This window comes from Nansenia antarctica, assembly GCF_963989245.1.
Source record: "Nansenia antarctica genome assembly, chromosome: 4".
Classification (NCBI taxonomy): domain Eukaryota; kingdom Metazoa; phylum Chordata; class Actinopteri; order Argentiniformes; family Microstomatidae; genus Nansenia; species Nansenia antarctica.
Genome location: NC_137689.1, coordinates 30621158 through 30642413, shown reverse-complemented (window position 1 = coordinate 30642413; position 21256 = coordinate 30621158). Strand labels below are relative to the sequence as shown.

Below are 21256 nucleotides of genomic sequence, written 5' to 3'. Positions count from 1 at the left end.
TAATCGGTCAGCAATTTCTTGCCAAACCATTTCCCTCGCCTTGTTAATTGCGGCAGTATTGCACTATTTTACATCTTATTTTTCCGTCTTCATAAAGATCAATAAGAATGCTGCGCGAAAGTAGGACCCCTGCAGAGTGGAGTATCTTCATTTCGACAGTTTTACTCTTCGGGGCTCTTTATGTCTGCGTGCACGCGCCCATATCGAGGATTTCTACGCCGGTGTTCTGTGAACACTCATGACACAAGCCTGATCCTCGTTCGAGGAATCACCTGAGGCTTGAATTCCAATCCCGAGTTGCCTGATCGCCTGATTTATTTTTATTGCCGATATACTAATCAACGTTAGTGGAACAGCCCCCTGGAGTGTTACATGGTGAACAGGCCTTTTCTTCCAGCCCAGATCTAATCACCCCCTAACCCTAACTCCTCATCGACGAACCTTGAATGAGATGTGTTCATGCCATGGGCCGACAGGGTCAAGGTTAGGGTGACGACCGTCGCCAGACATGCTAGCTAGATCATAAGACTGATTCATATCAGCGCATTACTACGGCAAAGTTTTACGAGGAGGACACGGTACTTTTCCACCACCTGACTTGCATTTCTGTGAGTTACAGCCGAGGTTAACGAAAAATACGAGCTGTTCATTAAAATGTGTCAATCTTGGCTGACAGTTAATGTGAATAATCATCGCTGAGAGTGAGAGAGACGACCTACGTGGAGCTGGACAATTCATTTGGGCATTCAAGGGATCAAAACGCACACACCTGCAGGTAGAGGAACAGGCACACTACCTGTAGAAATCCTCTTTCAACCTTTGAAGGGATAGTTCACCCACATAAGAAAATCACATATTGGGTTCCTTACCCTGAAAGGAGTCTATAGACAAGGACAGACTTCAATCCACACTTTGGTTCTGTTGGTTTATCTGGCTGCTGTCACTAACCGCTAACTGTTAGCATTTAGCACACCAATAGAAGTAGATAGATAGACCAATAGATAGACCCCTACATTAGCATATTTAAAATGTCATGCACAAATCATGTCTAAGTCATTTAAATGAAGTCTGTTCAGACTGTCTGGATGATTTGCGCTGCGTGACATTTAAAGGTCCCGTATTACGCTTTTACACTGCTTGTGAAATAAAAACTGAAATAAAGCAATTCGGGGGCTGTGTATTTTTTTTGAAAACATGCGATTCAACAAGCCATTCAGATTTGCCTCCAGGCCGTACATCATACTGGGGTAAGACGATACATCCGTTGTATTAAATCGGGCGCTGTGTTGAACATTTCCCCTGCCGGGTTCCTCAGATACACAGCGAATCCGCAGAAAACCGCTGATGATGATTTCCCCAACAGTGAAACAGCCCGTTGAGAAAAGGACTGAAACACCACAGGCATTTAGAGGCCTTTAGATTAAAATCTGAGTTTTTTGTTTTTTTTTCAGCAAAAAACATTGACATGTTTTGGGGACCCCAGAGACCTATATTAACGTCTCCTTTAAAATATGCTCATTTAGAGTCCATTGACAAAGGATACATCTCATTCAAATTGAAGATGAATAGAATCTTGAATTATATGGTTAAATGGTTGTGATGGTAACGATTCAGACACTGATGGTTAGAGCCCTAACTTCCTAAATCAAGAATTCCCCCTACCGCTACTACTATCGCGAGTACTGAGCAATCCTAAACTGTTCCTTGATGTTATTGATTTGCAGACACGAAGACCAGGATACTTCTCCTTCCTGGACCCATTCTCTCCAGGCGTGTGGCTCTTCATGCTGCTGGCCTATCTCATCGTCAGCTGTGTGCTCTTCCTGGTGGCCAGGTGAGTGTAGTCGGTGCAGTGCCACACTGACACCTGCTGGTCATTACTTGAAACTGCAATGACATTTTGTAATAACAGGGATGAGTTCAGAATCTGAATCAGAATCTGAATTAGGACATAAAAAGCACAATATGTAAGCACAATTAATTTAAAAGACAACAGCAAAAAGAGCAATAGAACAATATTCTGGATTGGATCTATGAGTTTCACGAACCACTTCGCGAAGGACTTGGCTAACGTGTGCTGTAGTTTGGAGAGGGTTTCCCAAACCAGCTTGTTACACCCACATTCCTGAAGTTCATCTTGTGGAGAGGAATATGTATCGATCAATGTATCGATCAATGCATAATCGATAGGCCAAGAGCGTTGCTCGGAGGTGGCCTTCTGACCAAAGTATGAATCATAATCCTGGCTGTAGCCCCCTAGACCCCCCCTATACCTCTACCCCCCCCTCCCAAAAGGAGGAACATTGCACACAACAATACCCTATACCACTCAGGACTTCAACTTACAATATTGTATTGATATCCATTGGCCTTGTTCTGTACATATTATACTGCATATATCTTAACTCTACACACATCATATTGCTATTTATGCTCATATATTGACTTTTTATATTCATATTCATTGCACGTATACTGACTTTATATACATTTACTTATACTCACTGTAATACTGCACCAATATGCACTGTGTGTCTATACATTTATGACTTTTGCATCTGGTTAGATGCCCAACTGTGTTTTTTTTGTCTTTGTACTTGTACTCTGTCAATGACAATAAAGCTAATGAAGCTACATCTAATAAGAGGCTAATATGCACCTAGATCACTAGAGGAAGAGGCTAATTGCACATAGAGCACTAGAGGAAGAGGCTAATTGCACCTAGATCACTAGAGGAAGAGGCTAATATGCATCTAGATCACTAGAGGAAGAGGCTAATTGCACCTAGAGCACTAGAGGAAGAGGCTAATTGCACCTAGATCACTAGAGGAAGAGGCTAATATGCATCTAGATCACTAGAGGAAGATGCTAATATGCACCTAGATCACTAGAGGAAGAGGCTAATATGCATCTAGATCACTAGATGAAGAGGCTAATATGCATCTAGAGCACTAGAGGAAGAGGCTAATATGCACCTAGATCACTAGAGGAAGAGGCTAATATGCATCTAGATCACTAGAGGAAGAGGCTAATTGCACCTAGATCACTAGAGGAAGAGGCTAATATGCATCTAGATCACTAGAGGAAGAGGCTAATATGCATCTAGATCACTAGAGGAAGAGGCTAATATGCATCTAGATCACTAGAGGAAGAGGCTAATATGCACCTAGATCACTAGAGGAAGAGGCTAATATGCACCTAGATCACTAGAGGAAGAGGCTAATATGCACCTAGATCACTAGAGGAAGAGGCTAATTGCACCTAGATCACTTAGATCATCTGACCAACGGCTTTTAATTGTCCCACGGTCACTAGGCTCACAACAAAGGGTGGCCGTGCTTTTACTGTTGTAGCTCCAACATTATGGAATCGCCTGTCAGGTTAGCTGGGTCTGTACCACTTTTTAAAAAATGTTTAAAAACCCACTTACCGTATATAGGATGGCATTTCTATAAGTTGTTTTCTCTTTTTACTTCTGATATCTGTATTGATTTGATCATTTTATCATTAGTTTCATTGCTTTCGTGAAGTGCTTGTTTACATTTTATGAATTATATTTTATTTGTTGGCTGTTTACTTGCTGTGTTATGCTGTATGCTACCAAATGTACTGTGAAGCACTTTGTGACTGCTGTCTTGATAAGTGCGATACAAATAAATAAAAGTAACGTAAAAGTAATATAGAAGACAGGCACTGCAGCGCTTCTTATAATGAACCTCTTCTAGGACGATATTGAGGCACACACTTTGACAGGCACACGTGCAAACAATGTCAACGGGGTTTCAATGCACGCATTCACTGGAACATTTAAAAACATGCCATCAAAGTATGACCATATTATGGGCTATCATAACAATCTTGATTAAGAAATGCTTTTGTTAACATTCACCATTCATTATGTAGGCCTGCACACAGCACTTATCCAAAATGTAGACTTTATGCTTTACACTGCTAAGGGAGGAGGGAGACTGGAAGGAGGGGGGGAGACAGGAGGGAGGGAGGGGCAGGAGGCTCAACTGCAACCTCACCTAGATAGGAGCATCTATTTATCTCAATAAGCCCCACAATAAATCAAGATATTCACCGATGTAAGCTCATGAGGCATTTCTTAAGTTATACTATTCGGGAATCAATAGCTATACATGAATACGTCCAAAAATGGATGTGTGAATCCCATATTGCCGCTTTAATGATCCTTCTTGTTTGTCTCCTGTTCCAGACTGACGCCGTATGAGTGGTGCAGTCCCGAGTCCTGCCTGCGGGGGCGCTGCCAGCTGGTGCTGAACCAGTACACCCTGGGGAACAGCCTGTGGTTCCCTGTGGGGGGGATCATGCAGCAAGGCTCTGCCATCGCCCCCCACGCCCTGTCCACACGCTGCCTCAGCGCCGTCTGGTGAGCGGGGGGTTTCACGGGTCAGGGTTAAGCTGATATGCTGATTGGGGAGGCTGTGGCGCAGGAGGTAGAGCCGCCGTCTAATGACCACAAGGTTGGCAGTTCAGCGGTTCGAGCCCCGGTTGGCCACATGTCGAAGTGTCCTTGGGCAAGACACTGAACCCCAAATTGCTCCCAGTGAGCGGGCCGGCACCTTGCATGGTAGCTTGCCTGTAGGGGTGGAATTAGAGATTCTCAGCGTTGATTCGGTTTGTTTGTTTTCTGATTGGGTTCACCATTTAGAAAGTACGAGATTTTTAAAAACATATTCCCACTATTTCACGGCTCCAAGAGTATTGGAGAAAATAATATAATGTCCAAATAAAGTACTCATGTTTCGTATTTGGTCGACAATCCTTTGCATGCCCTAACTGCCAGAAGTCGACCCGTTGACTCCACCAGACACGGGGTGTATGCTCTGTCAGGCCTGTACTGTAACCATGGTGATGCTCTGCCAGGCCTGTACTGTAACCATGGTGATGCTCTTCCAGGCCTGTACTGCTGCCATCTTCAGCTGTTGTTTGTTTCGAGGTCTTTTTGCCTCAAATCTTACCAGGAAATTAAAGGCATGTTCAATTGACCTATCGCTAAGCCACGCCCCAAAATAGAAATTGTCCAATCATATCACAGCAAAAGTCACTACAGGCAGAAAACTCGGACAAACGCTAATATCTGATGGGGAAAAGCTTCTAGACTAAATATTCTTGTCATCTTTAAAAAACATGTCTATTACTTGCTGTGGTAAATCAGAAATCAGAAACTTGAATTGAATGTCATTTAGTCACCGTCGGTCAGTCAGTCAGTGTCAGTGAAGCGTTGTTTGTTTGTCTGAGTTTTCAACGGGGGCGTGGCTTAGCGATAGGTCCATTGGATTTAAATGTCAAGAACTTTCCGCTTTTCTTTGGCCCTGAAAAAAACTCCTAGTCTCCCCAGCCCGCTGAGCCCGGGGAGTGATTTCTTTCTTTCCTTGACTTCTCTCTTGAACCAAAATACATATCAGATCTCCTCCCACCCTGTATTCCCGCAAGGCCCCTAAGGTCAACTGAGACTAATCAGCTAATCATTCCAAGAGTAAAAAAACAAAACACGGTGCAGCAGCTTTCAGTCATGCTGCCACATGCTCCTGGAACAAACTCCCTGAAGAAATCAAACAGGCCCAAACCCTTAAAATATTTTAATCTAAAACCTTCATGTTTCGCAGCAGTTATGATTAAACACAAACAGTTCTTATATTTGCTTTTATTCATTGTCATTTTTCTTTTCTTACTATGCTCCTCTTGCTGTATTTTTAAATAATGTATGTAAAGCACTTTGAATTGCCCCTGTTGTATGAAATGTGCTGTACAAATAAACGTGCCTTGCCTTGCCTCTTTGGTCCTCAAAGGCGAACGCAAAGCCTAGAATCAATACTTAGACATGGACAGCTCTCTAGCGACCTGCACAAAAGATGTGACCCAACCTGACTACCCAGAAACACACCCCACATGTCTTTGTCCTGAGCATGAGATGGACTGCACTTATATAGCGCCTTTTTCTAAAGAGCTTTACAACGACCTCTCATTCATCTCCACACGTGGCCAGCCGGGGCTCGAACCGTCGATCTGCCGACCTTGCGATCATTAGACGGCGGCTCTTTTTTTTATTTTTATTTTTTTATTATTTTTTTTATTATTATTTTAAATACAATCATAGCTATACATATTCATACATGTTAATTGTATAGCCTTCATTGTATTCTAATTCAAATTAAATAAATTAAAAAAACAATAAATAAAACAAAACACACCCATACCATTTTGGTATGAGATAAATCCATCTATTATTCAGTCAGTCCTTCATAACCAAAATAACCCTTTAATATAAATCAATAACAAATGAATGCAACAATAAAAACAAAAACCATCTTCAAAAATCTAAATCAAACTCCAACCCTCCATCCACCCCCACCCTTATAAACCCACAATCCCTAATAAACAACTTCTCAAAATCTTTTTGCCCTGTCTTGTGCATCAGTCCCACATTCTTCCTGACCAATCCCTCAAAGACTTTCCACACCGTTATTCACTTTCCATCAAATCCTGCTAAATTTCTCCTCAAATAAATTGCATACCTAGCCTGTGATAATACATAATTTAAACACCATATATTCACTCCCCTCCTCTTTCCCTCCACCCCAAAAACCACCAACCTCCTCCACTCCTGCATCCCCACCACCTCCACCCCCCAGTGCTTCTTCACTAGTCCTTTCAACCTTTCTTCAAATCCCTTCATTTCTCTACATTCAAAAAGCATATGCATTAAGTTCTCATCCTGTATCCCACACACATCACACTCCCTCGAAACTGTTCTGTCTACCTGATGCAACACCACCTTAGTATAAACCCTGTTATGCATAAAATCAAAATGTGTACATTCTAAACTATCATATTTTAAAAATAAATTCCTCCATATATTCTTCACCTCCAATCCTGGGAACACCTGCCTCCACACCTTCTCTGCCGCAGGCTCCTTTACTCTGCAACTCTCCAACAGTGCCCAGCACTCCTTCACCTTAACAGCTGAGAAGTCCCGCACTGTTTCCCCTTTCCCTAGTCTTAACCTAGGTAACTCTGTTTGCTCCTTCCCTCTTAACTCCCTATCTAACCTACTCACCCACTCCCCTGGTACACTCTGCTTTATTTTATTATACATGCTCACTATTTCTCCCCTTCTCATCTCCTCATCTGTTTCCCTAACAACTTCTATAATTGCTTGCTCTGATAGGAACCCTGGCACTACCTCATACCTAAAATCCCTTACTCTAATCAGTCCTGCCCTCCAAAAACTCCTAGACTCTAACATTTCCCCCTCTCTTCTTATTACCGGGTTCAATAAAACTGGAACATTTAGTACCTCCCCTCTCTTCTCACACTCATATCCTACCCCTGGCAAAAAACTACCCCAGGCTTTAAACACCTCTTTATAGAATTCCGGCACCCTATCATACATCCGTGCTTTAAAGCACATCAACAACCCATAATCCCCCCACCCCCCACATCTATGTACCCATTCCCTAAAGTATCATTTCCATCCATGTCCTTCCTCCCCATACAAAAACCTTTTGACTGTTCTGACTCTCATTGCCCTCATCTTTACCTCCAAATCTACCAGTTTCAACCCTCCTTTATCATAATCTGCTACTAGTATATCATACGCTATTTTAACCCCCTTTCCTCTCCACAAAAAATCTGACACTAACATCCTGGTTTCTTTTAGAACCCACTCTGGTACATTCAATACACCTAATACATGAACATATTTTGACATTAACAGTGCATTAACAATTACAACTTTTCCCTTCAGTTTCATGTTCCTTTGCTTCCAATAATTCAATGTTGTTCTTATTTTATTCAAAACCCCTGTCCATGTGTAATCAACAGCCTGTCATCCTCCTGTCATCCTCTCCAAGATATATCCCCAACACTTTTATCATCCCCTTTACAATTTTCAAATCAAAAACACAATTGTCTGTATTCACTAGGGATGTCCCGATCCCATTTTTTCACTACCGATACCGATACCTGGGCTTCAGGTATCTGCGATACCGATATCAATCCGATATTTGTATTTATTGTTTTACTCCTGAATAATAACAAATACTTCCCCAGTATATAGTCCACAACAACAGTTGGCTATTAAAGACTGCCAGCCTTTATTCAAGCAACAAAGCAGTACTCTGCAGTACTCAGTGACCAACTGGTTTAAAGTTAAAACAATTTAAACTGCAGCATTCAGCATTGTAAAAAAAAAAGAGTTACTGTCTGATTTCTAGTTTTAGTGCCACTGCCTTCATGTTTTTATTCTATTTATCTTCTCTTACAAATGGCAAATCAATTATAGCACCCTTTTTAAAAGTGTAGCCTAGCGACGCTGGTGAGACCAGAAACCAGTCCCAGAATCAAAGGGGTGTCAACAATATCTGCTTTTCGTTTTTTTCATAACAGGCAACTTGTTTTAAGTACCACTCGATATAATATACAACAGTTTAACGATCACTAAATACTTATAATCTGTGGGTTGGATTCACTGTTGCCAGAGGCTACCGGTAAGTGATACCTGGCTTGTAAACATACTTTCGTTTTAGAACGAAACGTTAGCCACTAGCTGTTAGCAGCGTTTTTAGCAGTCACCATTCAACATTGATACAAACAAACATTAAAATACTCGTGTCGTCTTGAATTTTTTTCCGATTTCAATGTATGACGCATCATTTGAAAGCTTTCCATCTGTAGTTTCAGACTATGTAAACAACTGAAAAATTACGTAAACAAATGGTTTATGATTTCACCAGCTAGCATCATGACATTGTCAGACTCATTACACACAGGTAGCTACTAGCCAACTCTCATGCTCGTGACCACTGACTACTACTGTTGTCATCACGTGAGTGACACGCCGGATCGCGAGCCCCAGATCGCTGCCTATTTTGTTTCTGGTGCGATCTGCGATCCAGCATTCAGGACCAATATCGCGGCGATATGCGATATCAATATCGGATCGGGACATCCCTAGTATTCACTCCCCCTATACACAACATTTCAGACTTGTCAACATTCACTTTTGCACCAGAAGCCTTTCCAGATATGTTTACACACCCCATTATTTTGTTCACACTATTTACATCCCTGACAGTACATCGTGTCATCTGCATATTGATGGATTATGCTAACTCCTCCCCCCGGCATATTTATTCCCTTAATTTCTTTCTCCTGCTTAATATAAGCTGCCAATGGCTCCACAGATATGCTATATAGCAATGATGACAGTGGACACCCTTGTCTTATTGATCTACCCAAAGGGAAGGAGTCAGTCAATAATCCATCTATCTTTACTTTACTTCTAGCATTCTTATATAATAATTCAATCCAATCCCTCATAACAGTCCCAATCCCAAAATGTTCCATTGTTTTCAATAAAAAAACATGTTCCACCCTGTCAAAAGCCTGTTAAATCCAAAGATAACAATAAACCCCCTTCCTCCCTCATGTCCTTCACAACATCCCTTAATGTGCACATTATTCTCTGCCACATCCCTCCCTGGGACTCCATAGGCCTGGGTAGGTGCAATCATGTTTTTCATTACTTAATTCAATCTATTAGCTAATACTTTTGCTATGGTTTTATAATCACAATTAAGTAATGATAATGCTCTATAATTCTGTAATTTGTTCCTGTCCCCTTTACCCTTATACAATAAAGTGAGCACCCCCAAGCCCATAGAGTCCGGAACCACCCTTTTATTCCCCATACACATATATACTCTGCACAATATAGGGGCCAGGATGTCAACAAATGCTTTATAAAATTCAGCCGTCAACCCGTCCGAACCCGGACTCTTATTTAGGTTTAACCCCATGATGGCTGTCTTAACCTCCTCCACCCTGAGATCTGCATCACACATTTTCCCTTCTTCTTCTGTCACCCTGGCTTCCACTGCTTCTAATACTTTATTCATACATTCCTCATTCACACCCCCAGATGTATATAGGTCTGTATAAAATGACTGCACAGTATCCATTATTCCCACTAAGTCTGTTATTATTTCACCTTTATCATTCTCTAATTCCTTAATTTTCCCTTTCTCTTTCTGTCTCTTCTCTAAACCTAAAAAGAATGCTGTACTCCTTTCTCCCTCAACCACATACCTTGCTCTACTCCTTACTAAAGCACCTTCACACTTTCTCTTCTCTAACTCCCTCAAATCTTCCCTCACCCTCAAATACTCTGTTAAATCATGCCCTGGAATATTATCAACTCTCTCCTGTTCTATTACTAACCTTTTCTGCAAATCCCTTTCCTCCCTCACCCTCTCTTTCCCTCTCCGTTTTGCAAATGCTATTATTACAGCTTTTAATTTATCATTCAACCCTTCCCACCACACACACACACATCACTCTCATACATCTGGTCTTCCATAGCCACACTCACACACTCTCTTACTATCACCCCAAAACGTATATCTTTGAGCAAACTTGCATTAAAGCACCATGTCCCTCCTCTTCCCCCTACATTCCCCGCACCTAGCTGGAAAGACTGAGCATCGTGGTCACTAAAAGGCATAAACCGATACTCAACCTTTCCAACCAGGTGCCTCACCTCCCTCTTCACTAAACACAAATCTATCCTTGATTGCCTCAAAACCCCCATCACCATCTGTCTCCTTGAAAAAACCTGTGCATCAGGGTGCCCCTCCCTCCATATATCCACCATTCCTCTTGTGCGCATCATGTCTAGCAGTACTGGGCGTGACGGATCATTCCTAAATTTCACCCTTCTTGTTACATCTAACCTATCCACCACCACATTATAATCCCCAACCATAATACAATTCCCAACACATTTCTCTTTCAAAGATTCAAAAAAAACGTTTCTATATTTATCCACATTTGGTGCATATATACAATACAGTGCATACTCAATCCCTTGATATTCAAACCCCACTCCCACCACCCTTCCCTCATTGTCATTCATTATGTTCCTTACATTGTTCACCACCCCATTCTTTACCAAAATAGCCACCCCACAAGCATACACTGTTCCATTGCTTACATACACTTGTCCATTCCACCTCCTTCTTACCTCTTCCATTATGTCCTCTGTCCCAGGGTTCGAGTTATAAGCTGATCTCTGTGGGGGTCTCCAAAATAACAGTGCGAAATGTTCTCATGCACGCGCGAATCATGCCCACACAGCGATGGGACTTACCAGTTTTAATTAGCTATAGGCAGTAGCGGATTAAGGTGGTCAGTGGCCCTAGGCTACTCCTTTGTGTGAGGACCCCCCGCCCCCATACACAAGCCTCCCCCCTCCCCAAAATATACAACTCACGAGCACCCTGCACACACACCACTCATAATGCTTTACCATAAAACACTTAAACACTTTAATAACACAATAACACAACAGTGTTAATAATGCAAAGAATTTTTTTTAAAAGTTCAGTGCATTCAGTTCTGTCTCTATTGCTCTACTCTCCCGTTGTCTCTCTGTTGCTGTCCTGTTGTCCGTCTCTCTGTTGCTCCCCTCAGCTCTAAATGACAGAAATGAATTAGCTAATTAGTTGGCATGTAAACATATAGTTAGGGTTGGGTACAGTTTGGGTTTTATTCGATACCGGTGACAAATCGATACTTTAAAAACGGTACCGGTACCGAAACATCATCCTCATCCTCATCCTCCTCCTCAAATACCAACATATCCTGACGCTACAGCTGCAGGCTACTCATTTCACCACATCAACAGCCCCACATGAAACAACAGCTATAAAAGCGATAGTCACACATGTATCTCGGCCAATAATTGTGTTATTTTTGCTATACAGAAGGAGCGAAAAATACATGTACACTAGGTTAGTAAAAAGTAAAAGCCACCTTACCTTTACGGAGACAAGATAGACCTGTTTGGTCTGTTTTCAGTAGGCTGCGGTCGCGGTCCTGGAACCCATGATGCTGACGTCCGATTTTCTTTCTTTATCCAAGATTGGATGAACGGGAGAGGGTCAAAAAATTTCCTTTTTTGGGGCGGCATGGTAGCTACTGTATGTATATACTCCTGTATAGCTAATGAATGAATTCTTGCTTCTCAATAATAGGCTAGGTGCACGATCTCACTACTTCCTGAAAGGCAACTGGTATATGAACATATCCTGTCTCACTCTATTGGTTTAATTGATTAATCAGCTGTGCACTGTGTGTTCCAACGGTTTACCGCACAGCTGATTAATCAACCTTTTGCTGTTGCACAATATTCTACTGCGCCCCATGGTGTCTTGGTGGTGAAGTGCAGGCAGTCAAAGGCCTACTGTCATTCACAGGAGATTAATGGTGCGCGTAGCTCTTTTGGAAAACGTGTTTATTTTACAATATTTATAATATAAATTAAATAATATTCATTACATTGACATTTTGATCAAATAATAGTTGTGGTAATGTATTATTAGCGACCCCCACAGATTTTTGATTTTACTGCCTTCATGGGAGCTCAGAGAGTCTCAGACCATCTCTATGGGAGCTCAGCTCCCATTGGCTCCCACATAACTCGAACCCTGCTCTGTCCAATGCGTCTCTTGGAGGCATATGATTTCCTCCTTGTATGCTGCCAACACAAGCTCCATCTTCTTCCTATCTCTGAGTCCATTTGTGTTGACAGCAACAACCCTGACCATAGTCAAGATACAAAAAAAAGGAACACATACACCCCCATGTCATTTTCCTATAGCCACCTTGGTCTTCTTCCCTCGTGCTTTTGCACCCCTTCCCGATCTTGTCCTCACCCTCTGTACATCCTCATATAGTCCTTCATCGGAACCGTTTCACTACAAATAAACTCCTTTCTGAAAGAAAATAATGTCATGGAGGAATTTCAATCAGGTTTTAGAACATATCACAGCACTGAAACTGCTCTTACTAAAATAGTGAGTGATCTCAGACTAAACTCTGATGCTAATAAGGTCTCAATTCTCGTCCTATTAGATCTAAGTGCAGCGTTCGATACGATCGACCATGATATCCTAATCAATCGTCTCGAAGAGTTAGTTGGTCTTTCTGGCAGCGTGTTAAATTGGTTCAGAACATACATTACAGGGAGAAAGTTCTATGTCAAGCTTAGAGATCATGTGTCTGAGAAATATGACAGCGACTTCAGAGTCGCACAAGGGAGCTGCCTTGGTCCACTACTATTCTCACTATACATGTTACCACTCGGGGACATCATTAGAGAGCACAACGTATGTTTCCACAGCTATGCCGATGACACGCAACTGTACATTTCTGCTGAACCAAATGATACTTCAGCTATAGACTCCATTACGAACTGTCTTCTAGCAATAAATAAATGGATGAGCAATAACTTCTTGAAGCTAAACGAGGACAAAACTGAAGTCCTACTGATCGGCCCTAAAGCAAAGAGGGATATGCTGCTTAATAATCTAGGGAAACTGACATCATGGATTAAACCTGAGGTTACAAGTCTAGGTGTTATTTTCGACTCAGACCTAAGCTTCAAGTCCCATATTAACAAGGTGACGAAAACATCATTCTTTCACCTTAGAAACATTGCTAAAGTAAGACCACTTATAAACCAAAAAGATGCAGAAAAACTGATTCATGCCTTTGTCTCAAGCCGGCTTGATTACTGTAACGCACTTTTTACTGGCCTTCCTAAAAAAAACGACTGCAAGACTTCAGCTCATTCAAAACTCTGCAGCTTGACTTCTAACTAGAACCAAGAGAAGAGAACACATTACTCCGGTCCAAGCTACTCTGCACTGGCTGCCAGTAACATGTAGGGTTGATTTTAAGGTCCTCCTCCTTATATACAAAGCCCTTAATGGGCGAGGCCCAAAGTACATTGCTAATTCCCTTGCCAATTATGCACCCTCAAGAACACTAAGATCATCTATCGCAGGTTTATTAGAGGTTCCCAGCAACAGTCAGAAGAAGATCGGGAGCGCAGCCTTTGCCAACTATGCCCCAAAGCTTTGGAACACATTACCTTTAGAGATCAGGGAAGCCAGCTCACTAAATATTTTTAAAAGAAAGCTAAAAACGCACTTCTTCAATATAGCCTTCAACTAGCTTATCTGCACCTGCTCACTGCTCATTTGTATTTTCTTTCACATCTTGTATTAACGTGTAATAGACCCGCCGACGTCTACGGAAGGGACAGTAGCTAAGTCCTGGATATTAAGGGGTAACCAGACCTCAGGAAGGGACACTGTAGTCCTGGATATTAAGGGGTAACCAGACCTCAGGAAGGGACACCGTCCGGGATATTAAGGGGTAACCAGACCTCAGGAAGGGACACTGTAGTCTTGGATATTAAGGGGTAACCAGACCTCAGGAAGGGACACTGTAGTCCTGGATATTAAGGGGTAACCAGACCTCAGGAAGGGACACTCTTGTCCTGGATATTAAGGGGTAACCAGACCCCAGGAAGGGACGGTGTCCTGGAGGTTGAAATTCCATGCGAACCGAGTGAGAAGTGTAGGTCATTGCGAGTAGGGTAGCGTCCACGCCAGGACTGCAGTCCGGTGGAGGTCCTATATTGGCGTGCCTCCTCTCACAAGGGGCGCTAAAACAATCGTGACGTTGGAATTGTAAGGTTCTATCTCCATTTTAGCCCAAATTGAGTTTTTTACATAATCTGATCCATTAGGTGTTTATTAATGTGTGGTGTTATTTTTAAAATGTTGACATTTTGAGTTAGTAATTCATAAAATACAAAGGTTCCATCTCACAAAACGTAATGGAATGTAAAAACTTTGACGCTCAATATCTCTGAACTACCCTAAACGGAGATAGAACCTTATAATTCTAAACTCACGCAAAGCACATAGTGTGTAAGAAATGTAAATCTTTACCTTTTCTTTTGACTGTTTTCCCCTGCTTTTATATTCATTCTATGCTTGTATACAGTATGTTTTGATATTCACTTTATGTTCTTATTCCTGTTGTAAAGCACTTTGAGCTGCATTTCTTGTATGAAAGGTGCTATATAAATAAAGCTTTACTTACTTACTTACTTTTTTTTTTTTTCCACGCCCTCTGTTGAAGGCCCTGCCTCATCCATTTCTCCATCTCTTACAGCATTATCGAAGCTGGCTCCAATCTCCTCTCTCTCTCTTTACCCTCCACTTCCACCGAACCAGGCCCCTCCGCTCCTCCCTCCACTTCCGGCTCCAACTGCGTCTCCTCCACCACCTCAGCTTGTCCTCCTCCCTCCGTCACGTCTTCATGGCTCCTTTCCCCACCTTCTCCTTGTGTCTCCACCTCTTCCTCCTCCACCACCTCCTCTTCCTCCTCTCCCATCATCTCCTCTTCTTCGTCCCCCTCCACCTCCACCTCCTCCACCTCCACCTCCACCACCTCCTCCTCCTCCTCCTCCTCCTCCTCACCACTGCTCACTCTCTCTCCTCCATCCCCTCCTCTCCTTCCAATGCATTCACGTGCATAATGTCCTCGTTTGTTACATTTAAAGCACACGAACTCCGGGCATTCTCGCAATACATGTCCTGGCTTAATGCACAGCCTACACACCCTTACTTGCTTATCGTGAATCACCCTAAAGTGATCCACTCCAACCAGGGTCTCAAACTTCGTAGAGTACGGCAAAGACCTCACCTCTTCTGTGAATTTCACTTTCATGTATCGAGTCCCGTCTGCTATGTCCGTTCCCGGCCATGTCCTTCTTTTGATCGGTGACACCGCTTTCACCCCCCACGACTCCAGCCTCTGCCTGATCACGTCGTCTTTCAAATAAACCGGGAGATTCAAAAACGAGACCACCATCTCATCCACTGCCAAGTCCTTTCCCATTATCCTTACATTTTTAATCAGGAATCCATCTGTCAGCTTGTCCTTCCCTCTCCTCGATGACAGGGTAATTTCATATTTCCTGTCTCCTTTCGGCCGACAGCCCTCCACATTTCCACACACCTCCTTTATTCCTCTTAGCATTTCCATCACCGTAATGTTACTTCCTTGCTCCAGTCCCACTTCCACCGTCAGGCTCGCGTCGTACCGTTTATCCGTATTCCTTTCATCATTGTCCATTCTGTTCGTTGTGTTTGTTGCCATGTCGTCCATCCTTAGAAGCCCCCGATCAGCACGAAGCTGTCGGGGTACTCAAAACCAAAACTCACTTAAATGTAGATGTTATAACGTTCGATTGTTTTGCCAAACTCGCTTGAAAACTTTATCAGACCAAACGCAAGTTTGTATCTGTTCACCTCTCGCTCATGAGCATAGACGGCGGCTCTACCTCCACAGCCACCGATGAGAATGAGAAGTGTCCATCATGTTATCTTGCGGCTTGTTTTGTTCATTTGTTTCCATATGAACTCTGTGATGCTCCTTCTAGGTGGTTCTTCACCCTGATCATCGTGTCGTCCTACACAGCCAACCTCGCGGCCTTCCTGACGGTGAGGAGGATGGACGCGCCCATAGCGGCCGTGGATGACCTGGCCGACCAGACCACCATCGAGTATGGCTCCATGCAGGGAGGCTCCACCATGACCTTCTTCCAGGTGTGTGTGGGTTTGTGCGTGTGTGTGTGTGGGTGTGTGGGTGTGGGTGTGTGTGCATGTGTGTGTGTGTGTGTGTGTGTGTGTGTGTGGTGTGGTGTGTGTGTGTGTGTTTATAACTCTCAGTAGTATTGGTATTCAGGGGTGCAAACTGGTGATGGCCCAAAAAGGTGACACGTTTTTTTGCCTGAAAACGAAGAAAATTATCAATGCACGGCTAACCTTAGGGGGAGGGATAGCGCTAGTACTAATGGTGCTAAATTGATATCGCTAGCACTAACGGTGGTCTAACAATGATGCACGTGTAAGTAGCGGCAGCCCTGACCTCACCTGCAGAATTCTTTCGAAAACAGTTCACTGTGATTGTGTTCTCCACACTGTCTAGAATTGTACCTAGCTGCCTGAAGCTGAACGTTATACGTTATAACAGCAGCGGAGTTTAGCAGACAGGAAGATTAGTTAGCTCGCACATCATGTGACTTGGATGAGACTTAAACATCACCCCTCCCAACCCAAATTTTTTTTTGCAGATCTACATGATTCACGTGGATGACCTATTTTGAGATAAAAACGGCTAATTTAGCAGAAACGTAACAAGTTTGCACCCCTGGGTATTGCGCCTGTTACAAAGATTGCTTAGTGTGAATATCAGTATTGAGCTCTAGTTCAGGAGGGGGGGGGGGTGTTGGACTGGTCTGGATGCTCTAGTTCAGGAGGGGGGGTGTTGGACTGGTCTGGATGCTCTAGTTCAGGAGGGGGGGGGGTGTTGGACTGGTTCTGGATGCTCTAGTTCAGGAGGGGGGAGGGGTGTTGGACTGGTCTGGATGCTCTAGTTCAGGAGGGGGGGGGGTGTTGGACTGGTTCTGGATGCTCTAGTTCAGGAGGGGGGGGGGTGTTGGACTGGTCTGGATGCTCTAGTTCAGGAGGGGGGAGGGGTGTTGGACTGGTCTGGATGCTCTAGTTCAGGAGGGGGGGGGTGTTGGACTGGGTCTGGATGCTCTAGTTCAGGAGGGGTGGGGGGTGTTGGACTGGTCTGGATGCTCTAGTTCAGGAGGGGGGGGTGTTGGACTGGTCTGGATGCTCTAGTTCAGGAGGGGGGGGGGTGTTGGACTGGTTCTGGATGCTCTAGTTCAGGAGGGGGGAGGGGTGTTGGACTGGTCTGGATGCTCTAGTTCAGGAGGGGGGGGGGTGTTGGACTGGTCTGGATGCTCTAGTTCAGGAGGGGGGGGGGGGTGTTGGACTGGTTCTGGATGCTCTAGTTCAGGAGGGGGGGGGGTGTTGGACTGGTTCTGGATGCTCTAGTTCAGGAGGGGGGGGGGTGTTGGACTGGTTCTGGATGCTCTAGTTCAAGAGGGGGGGTGTTGGACTGGTTCTGGATGCTCTAGTTCAGGAGGGGGGGGGGTGTTGGACTGGTCTGGATGCTCTAGTTCAGGAGGGGGGAGGGGTGTTGGACTGGTCTGGATGCTCTAGTTCAGGAGGGGGAGGGGTGTTGGACTGGGTCTGGATGCTCTAGTTCAGGAGGAGGGGGGGGTGTTGGACTGGGTCTGGATGCTCTAGTTCAGGAGGGGTGGGGGGTGTTGGACTGGGTCTGGATGCTCTAGTTCAGGAGGGGGGGGTGTTGGACTGGGTCTGGATGCTCTAGTTCAGGAGGGGGGAGGGGTGTTGGACTGGTCTGGATGCTCTAGTTCAGGAGGGGGGGGTGTTGGACTGGTCTGGATGCTCTAGTTCAGCAGGGGGGGGGTGTTGGACTGGTCTGGATGCTCTAGTTCAGGAGGGGGGAGGGGTGTTGGACTGGTCTGGATGCTCTAGTTCAGGAGGGGGGAGGGGTGTTGGACTGGTCTGGATGCTCTAGTTCAGGAGGGGGGGGGGGTGTTGGACTGGGTCAGGAGGGGGGGGTTGTTGGGGGTCTGGATGCTCTGGTACCTTTTGCCTGAAGGCTGCAGAAAGAACTATGAGAGAAAAATGGCCTGGTGTATTTCTTTCAAAAACAGCTTTATAAACTCCTCGATATCTCACTGCATTACTACATACACCTGCCAGCACTTGAAACTCAAAACGAGAGTGAATACCAACAGAAGAATATTGCAGGGGATTTTGGCACATTGTTTTGGCCCGCTACCCACACGTTTAGCTGTGTTGCTCATTCCACGAATGCATGATCCTTACAAGTTGTACTCGTTGTAAAGGTGACTAATCAGGCTTTCCAACAATATCAAATATTTAATCATATATATAATAATACCAATTGGTATTATTAAAGGGGAGGAATAATCGACCAAAATAACGTTTCCGTTATTAAAACTTTTTGGGAGGAGTTTATATTTCTAGATGTCAACAACAGTATTTCAAACACCTAATATATTCCACAATGGATTAGTAGTTCATCAACCCCAGTGGTAAACTATTTTTATTTAAATGTTTTATTGTTGTTCTCTTTGCTTGTGTTTAACAGAACTCGGGGTACCAGACTTACCAGCGCATGTGGAACTTCATGCACTCCAAGCAGCCCAGCGTGTTCGTGAAGAGCACGGAGGAAGGCATCGACCGGGTGCTCAACTCCAACTACGCCTACCTGTTAGAGAGCACCATGAACGAGTACCACCGCCAGCGCAACTGCAACCTCACCCAGATAGGAGGCCTGCTGGACACCAAGGGATACGGCATAGGCATGCCTCTGGGTGAGTGGAGAGAGGGGGGAGGGAGACAGGAGGGAGGGGGGGAGACAGGAGGGAGGGGGGGGAGACAGGAGGGAGGGAGGGGAGACAGGAGGGAGGGAGGGAGGGGCAGGAGGCTCAACTGCATCCTCACCTAGATAGGAGGCCTGCTAGATACATAGACATGCCCCTAGGTAAGACCCATCCAGTGGTTGCATAGATAAAGGCCTGCATATACACAGCCTACAGTAGTACATAATCCTCATATCACATTGAACAATAAACTGCCCTAGTGGCACCAGAGCAACCCATTGAAACATTCTCATGCAGATTGTTCTGGCAGTGAGGTGCGGCCACATATAAAAGCAGATTTTTTAGGTTTAAGCAATATGGTGAGAAATTCCACCTAGCCTGCTTTAACAGAGGGCAACAAAGGAGGGAGTATTTAGGGGGGTGATTTGGAGTACAGTTATAATGAACTGGGATAGGGATTTGTTTCCATGGGGATTTGAAACCAAAGACATCAATGGAGCCTTCTCCAAACCAACGGCTGTGTCCTTTCTCTCTGTCACTAGGCTCTGTATCTCTCTGTCACTAGGCTGTGTGTTCCTTCTGTCACTAGGCTGTGTGTCTCTCTGTCACTAGGCTGTGTCTCTCTCTGTCACTAGGCTGTGTGTTCCTTCTGTCACTAGTCTGTGTGTCTCTCTCTCTGTCACTAGGCTGTGTGTCTCTCTGTCACTAGGCTCTGTGTCTCTCTGTCACTAGGCTGTGTGTCTCTCTGTCACTAGGCTGTGTGTTCTCTCTGTCACTAGGCTCTGTGTCCTTTCTCTCTGTTACTAGGCTCTGTGTACCGGGATGAGATTGACCTGGCTGTGCTCAAACTGCAGGAAGACAACAGGCTGGAGATCCTGAAGAGGAAGTGGTGGCAGGGAGACACGTGTTCCAAAGAGGACCAAGGGGTGCAGGGTACCCTCACACTGTTTCTCTCTTCGTTTAGGGTGTCCTAACTCCAGGGCCCAGTTGTTCAAAACTTTTCATCTGGATCAGAACGATCCCGTTTCTTTTTTTTCCGCTATCCAAGATCAGTTCACCTCATTCCCCCTATACGACAAACAAATCTGCTAGATAGATCTGATCCATTGGTCCATTAAATGTCATTCTGATCCAGATGAAACTTTCTAATTGATTACACCTCTAGTGATGTCAAGTACAATTTGATCTCGTAATATATTCGTACATAAAATGCATTTTGATGTGTTTTACACAGAACAAAAAAAACTTAAAAACACCAAAGCCAATCATTTAAGAACAAGATATCCCCCATATACTGGAAAATATATCTTCACATTAGCCTTATCAACACATAAACCATATACGTTATATTAAAAGAGTAATAATAGTAAAGAATAATTTGCATCGTTATGATTTTGTTTCCCTTCTTTTGTTGCATTTAAATGTATTTGCTGTCTTTCACCACAGAACAGGTGAAACCTACCAAGAACTAGCTATCCATATTGACACTGTTGTAGTTTTATATCAAATATACTGAGAATTGAAGTCTGTATCTCTACATTCTGGGAAATCGTAGCTAACAATTCAGTCGCACATACTAAAGTCTAGCGTTTTCTGTCACCACATTTGTTTGCCAAGATTAATGATCTCATAAAGGGAGTCGACTTTGTCTATAAGGGCTGTGCTCAGAGAAGGAGGGGGGTCTCTGGATTTTGCAAACTCTAGAATGCTGTCATGTAACTTTATTAATAAAAGGCTTCAAGCTAAGTTGATCAATCTCCTTGTGTTCAATATTCAATATCAATAGAGAAGAAACCAGATTAAATCCACTGCAACACAATTGCAACAGAACATCAGTAACGACTCCTTTTGTGACATGGAGAATGACATTTGGACACTTCCTCTCTCTCCCTGGCAGGGTTGGGCATGGAGAACGTGGGCGGTATCTTCGTGGTGCTGCTGTGTGGGCTGCTGCTGGGGGTCTTCACAGCGGGGCTGGAGTTTGTCTGGATGCAGCGTCACACTCGGAAGTCAGAGGTGAGGGGGCAACAGTGCCGTGGTCAAGAATTCAAAACCCAAGCGAACCCTAGTGTTTTA

At 44.0% G+C, this 21256-nt stretch overlaps 1 protein-coding gene across 1 annotated transcript in view; it reads left to right on the top strand.

Moving 5' to 3' along the window:
- Positions 1-21256, top strand: part of LOC308155963 (glutamate receptor ionotropic, kainate 4-like) — a gene marked incomplete at both ends in the record, with an annotated part of 149780 nt that overhangs the window by 127840 nt on the left and 684 nt on the right. Inside the window, 6 exons of the mRNA XM_080529327.1 lie at positions 1725-1834; positions 4220-4393; positions 16331-16496; positions 18946-19171; positions 19988-20113; positions 21078-21196. Of these exons, the coding sequence (XP_080385453.1) occupies positions 1725-1834; positions 4220-4393; positions 16331-16496; positions 18946-19171; positions 19988-20113; positions 21078-21196 (921 nt within the window). The remainder of the gene's footprint in view (positions 1-1724; positions 1835-4219; positions 4394-16330; positions 16497-18945; positions 19172-19987; positions 20114-21077; positions 21197-21256) is intronic.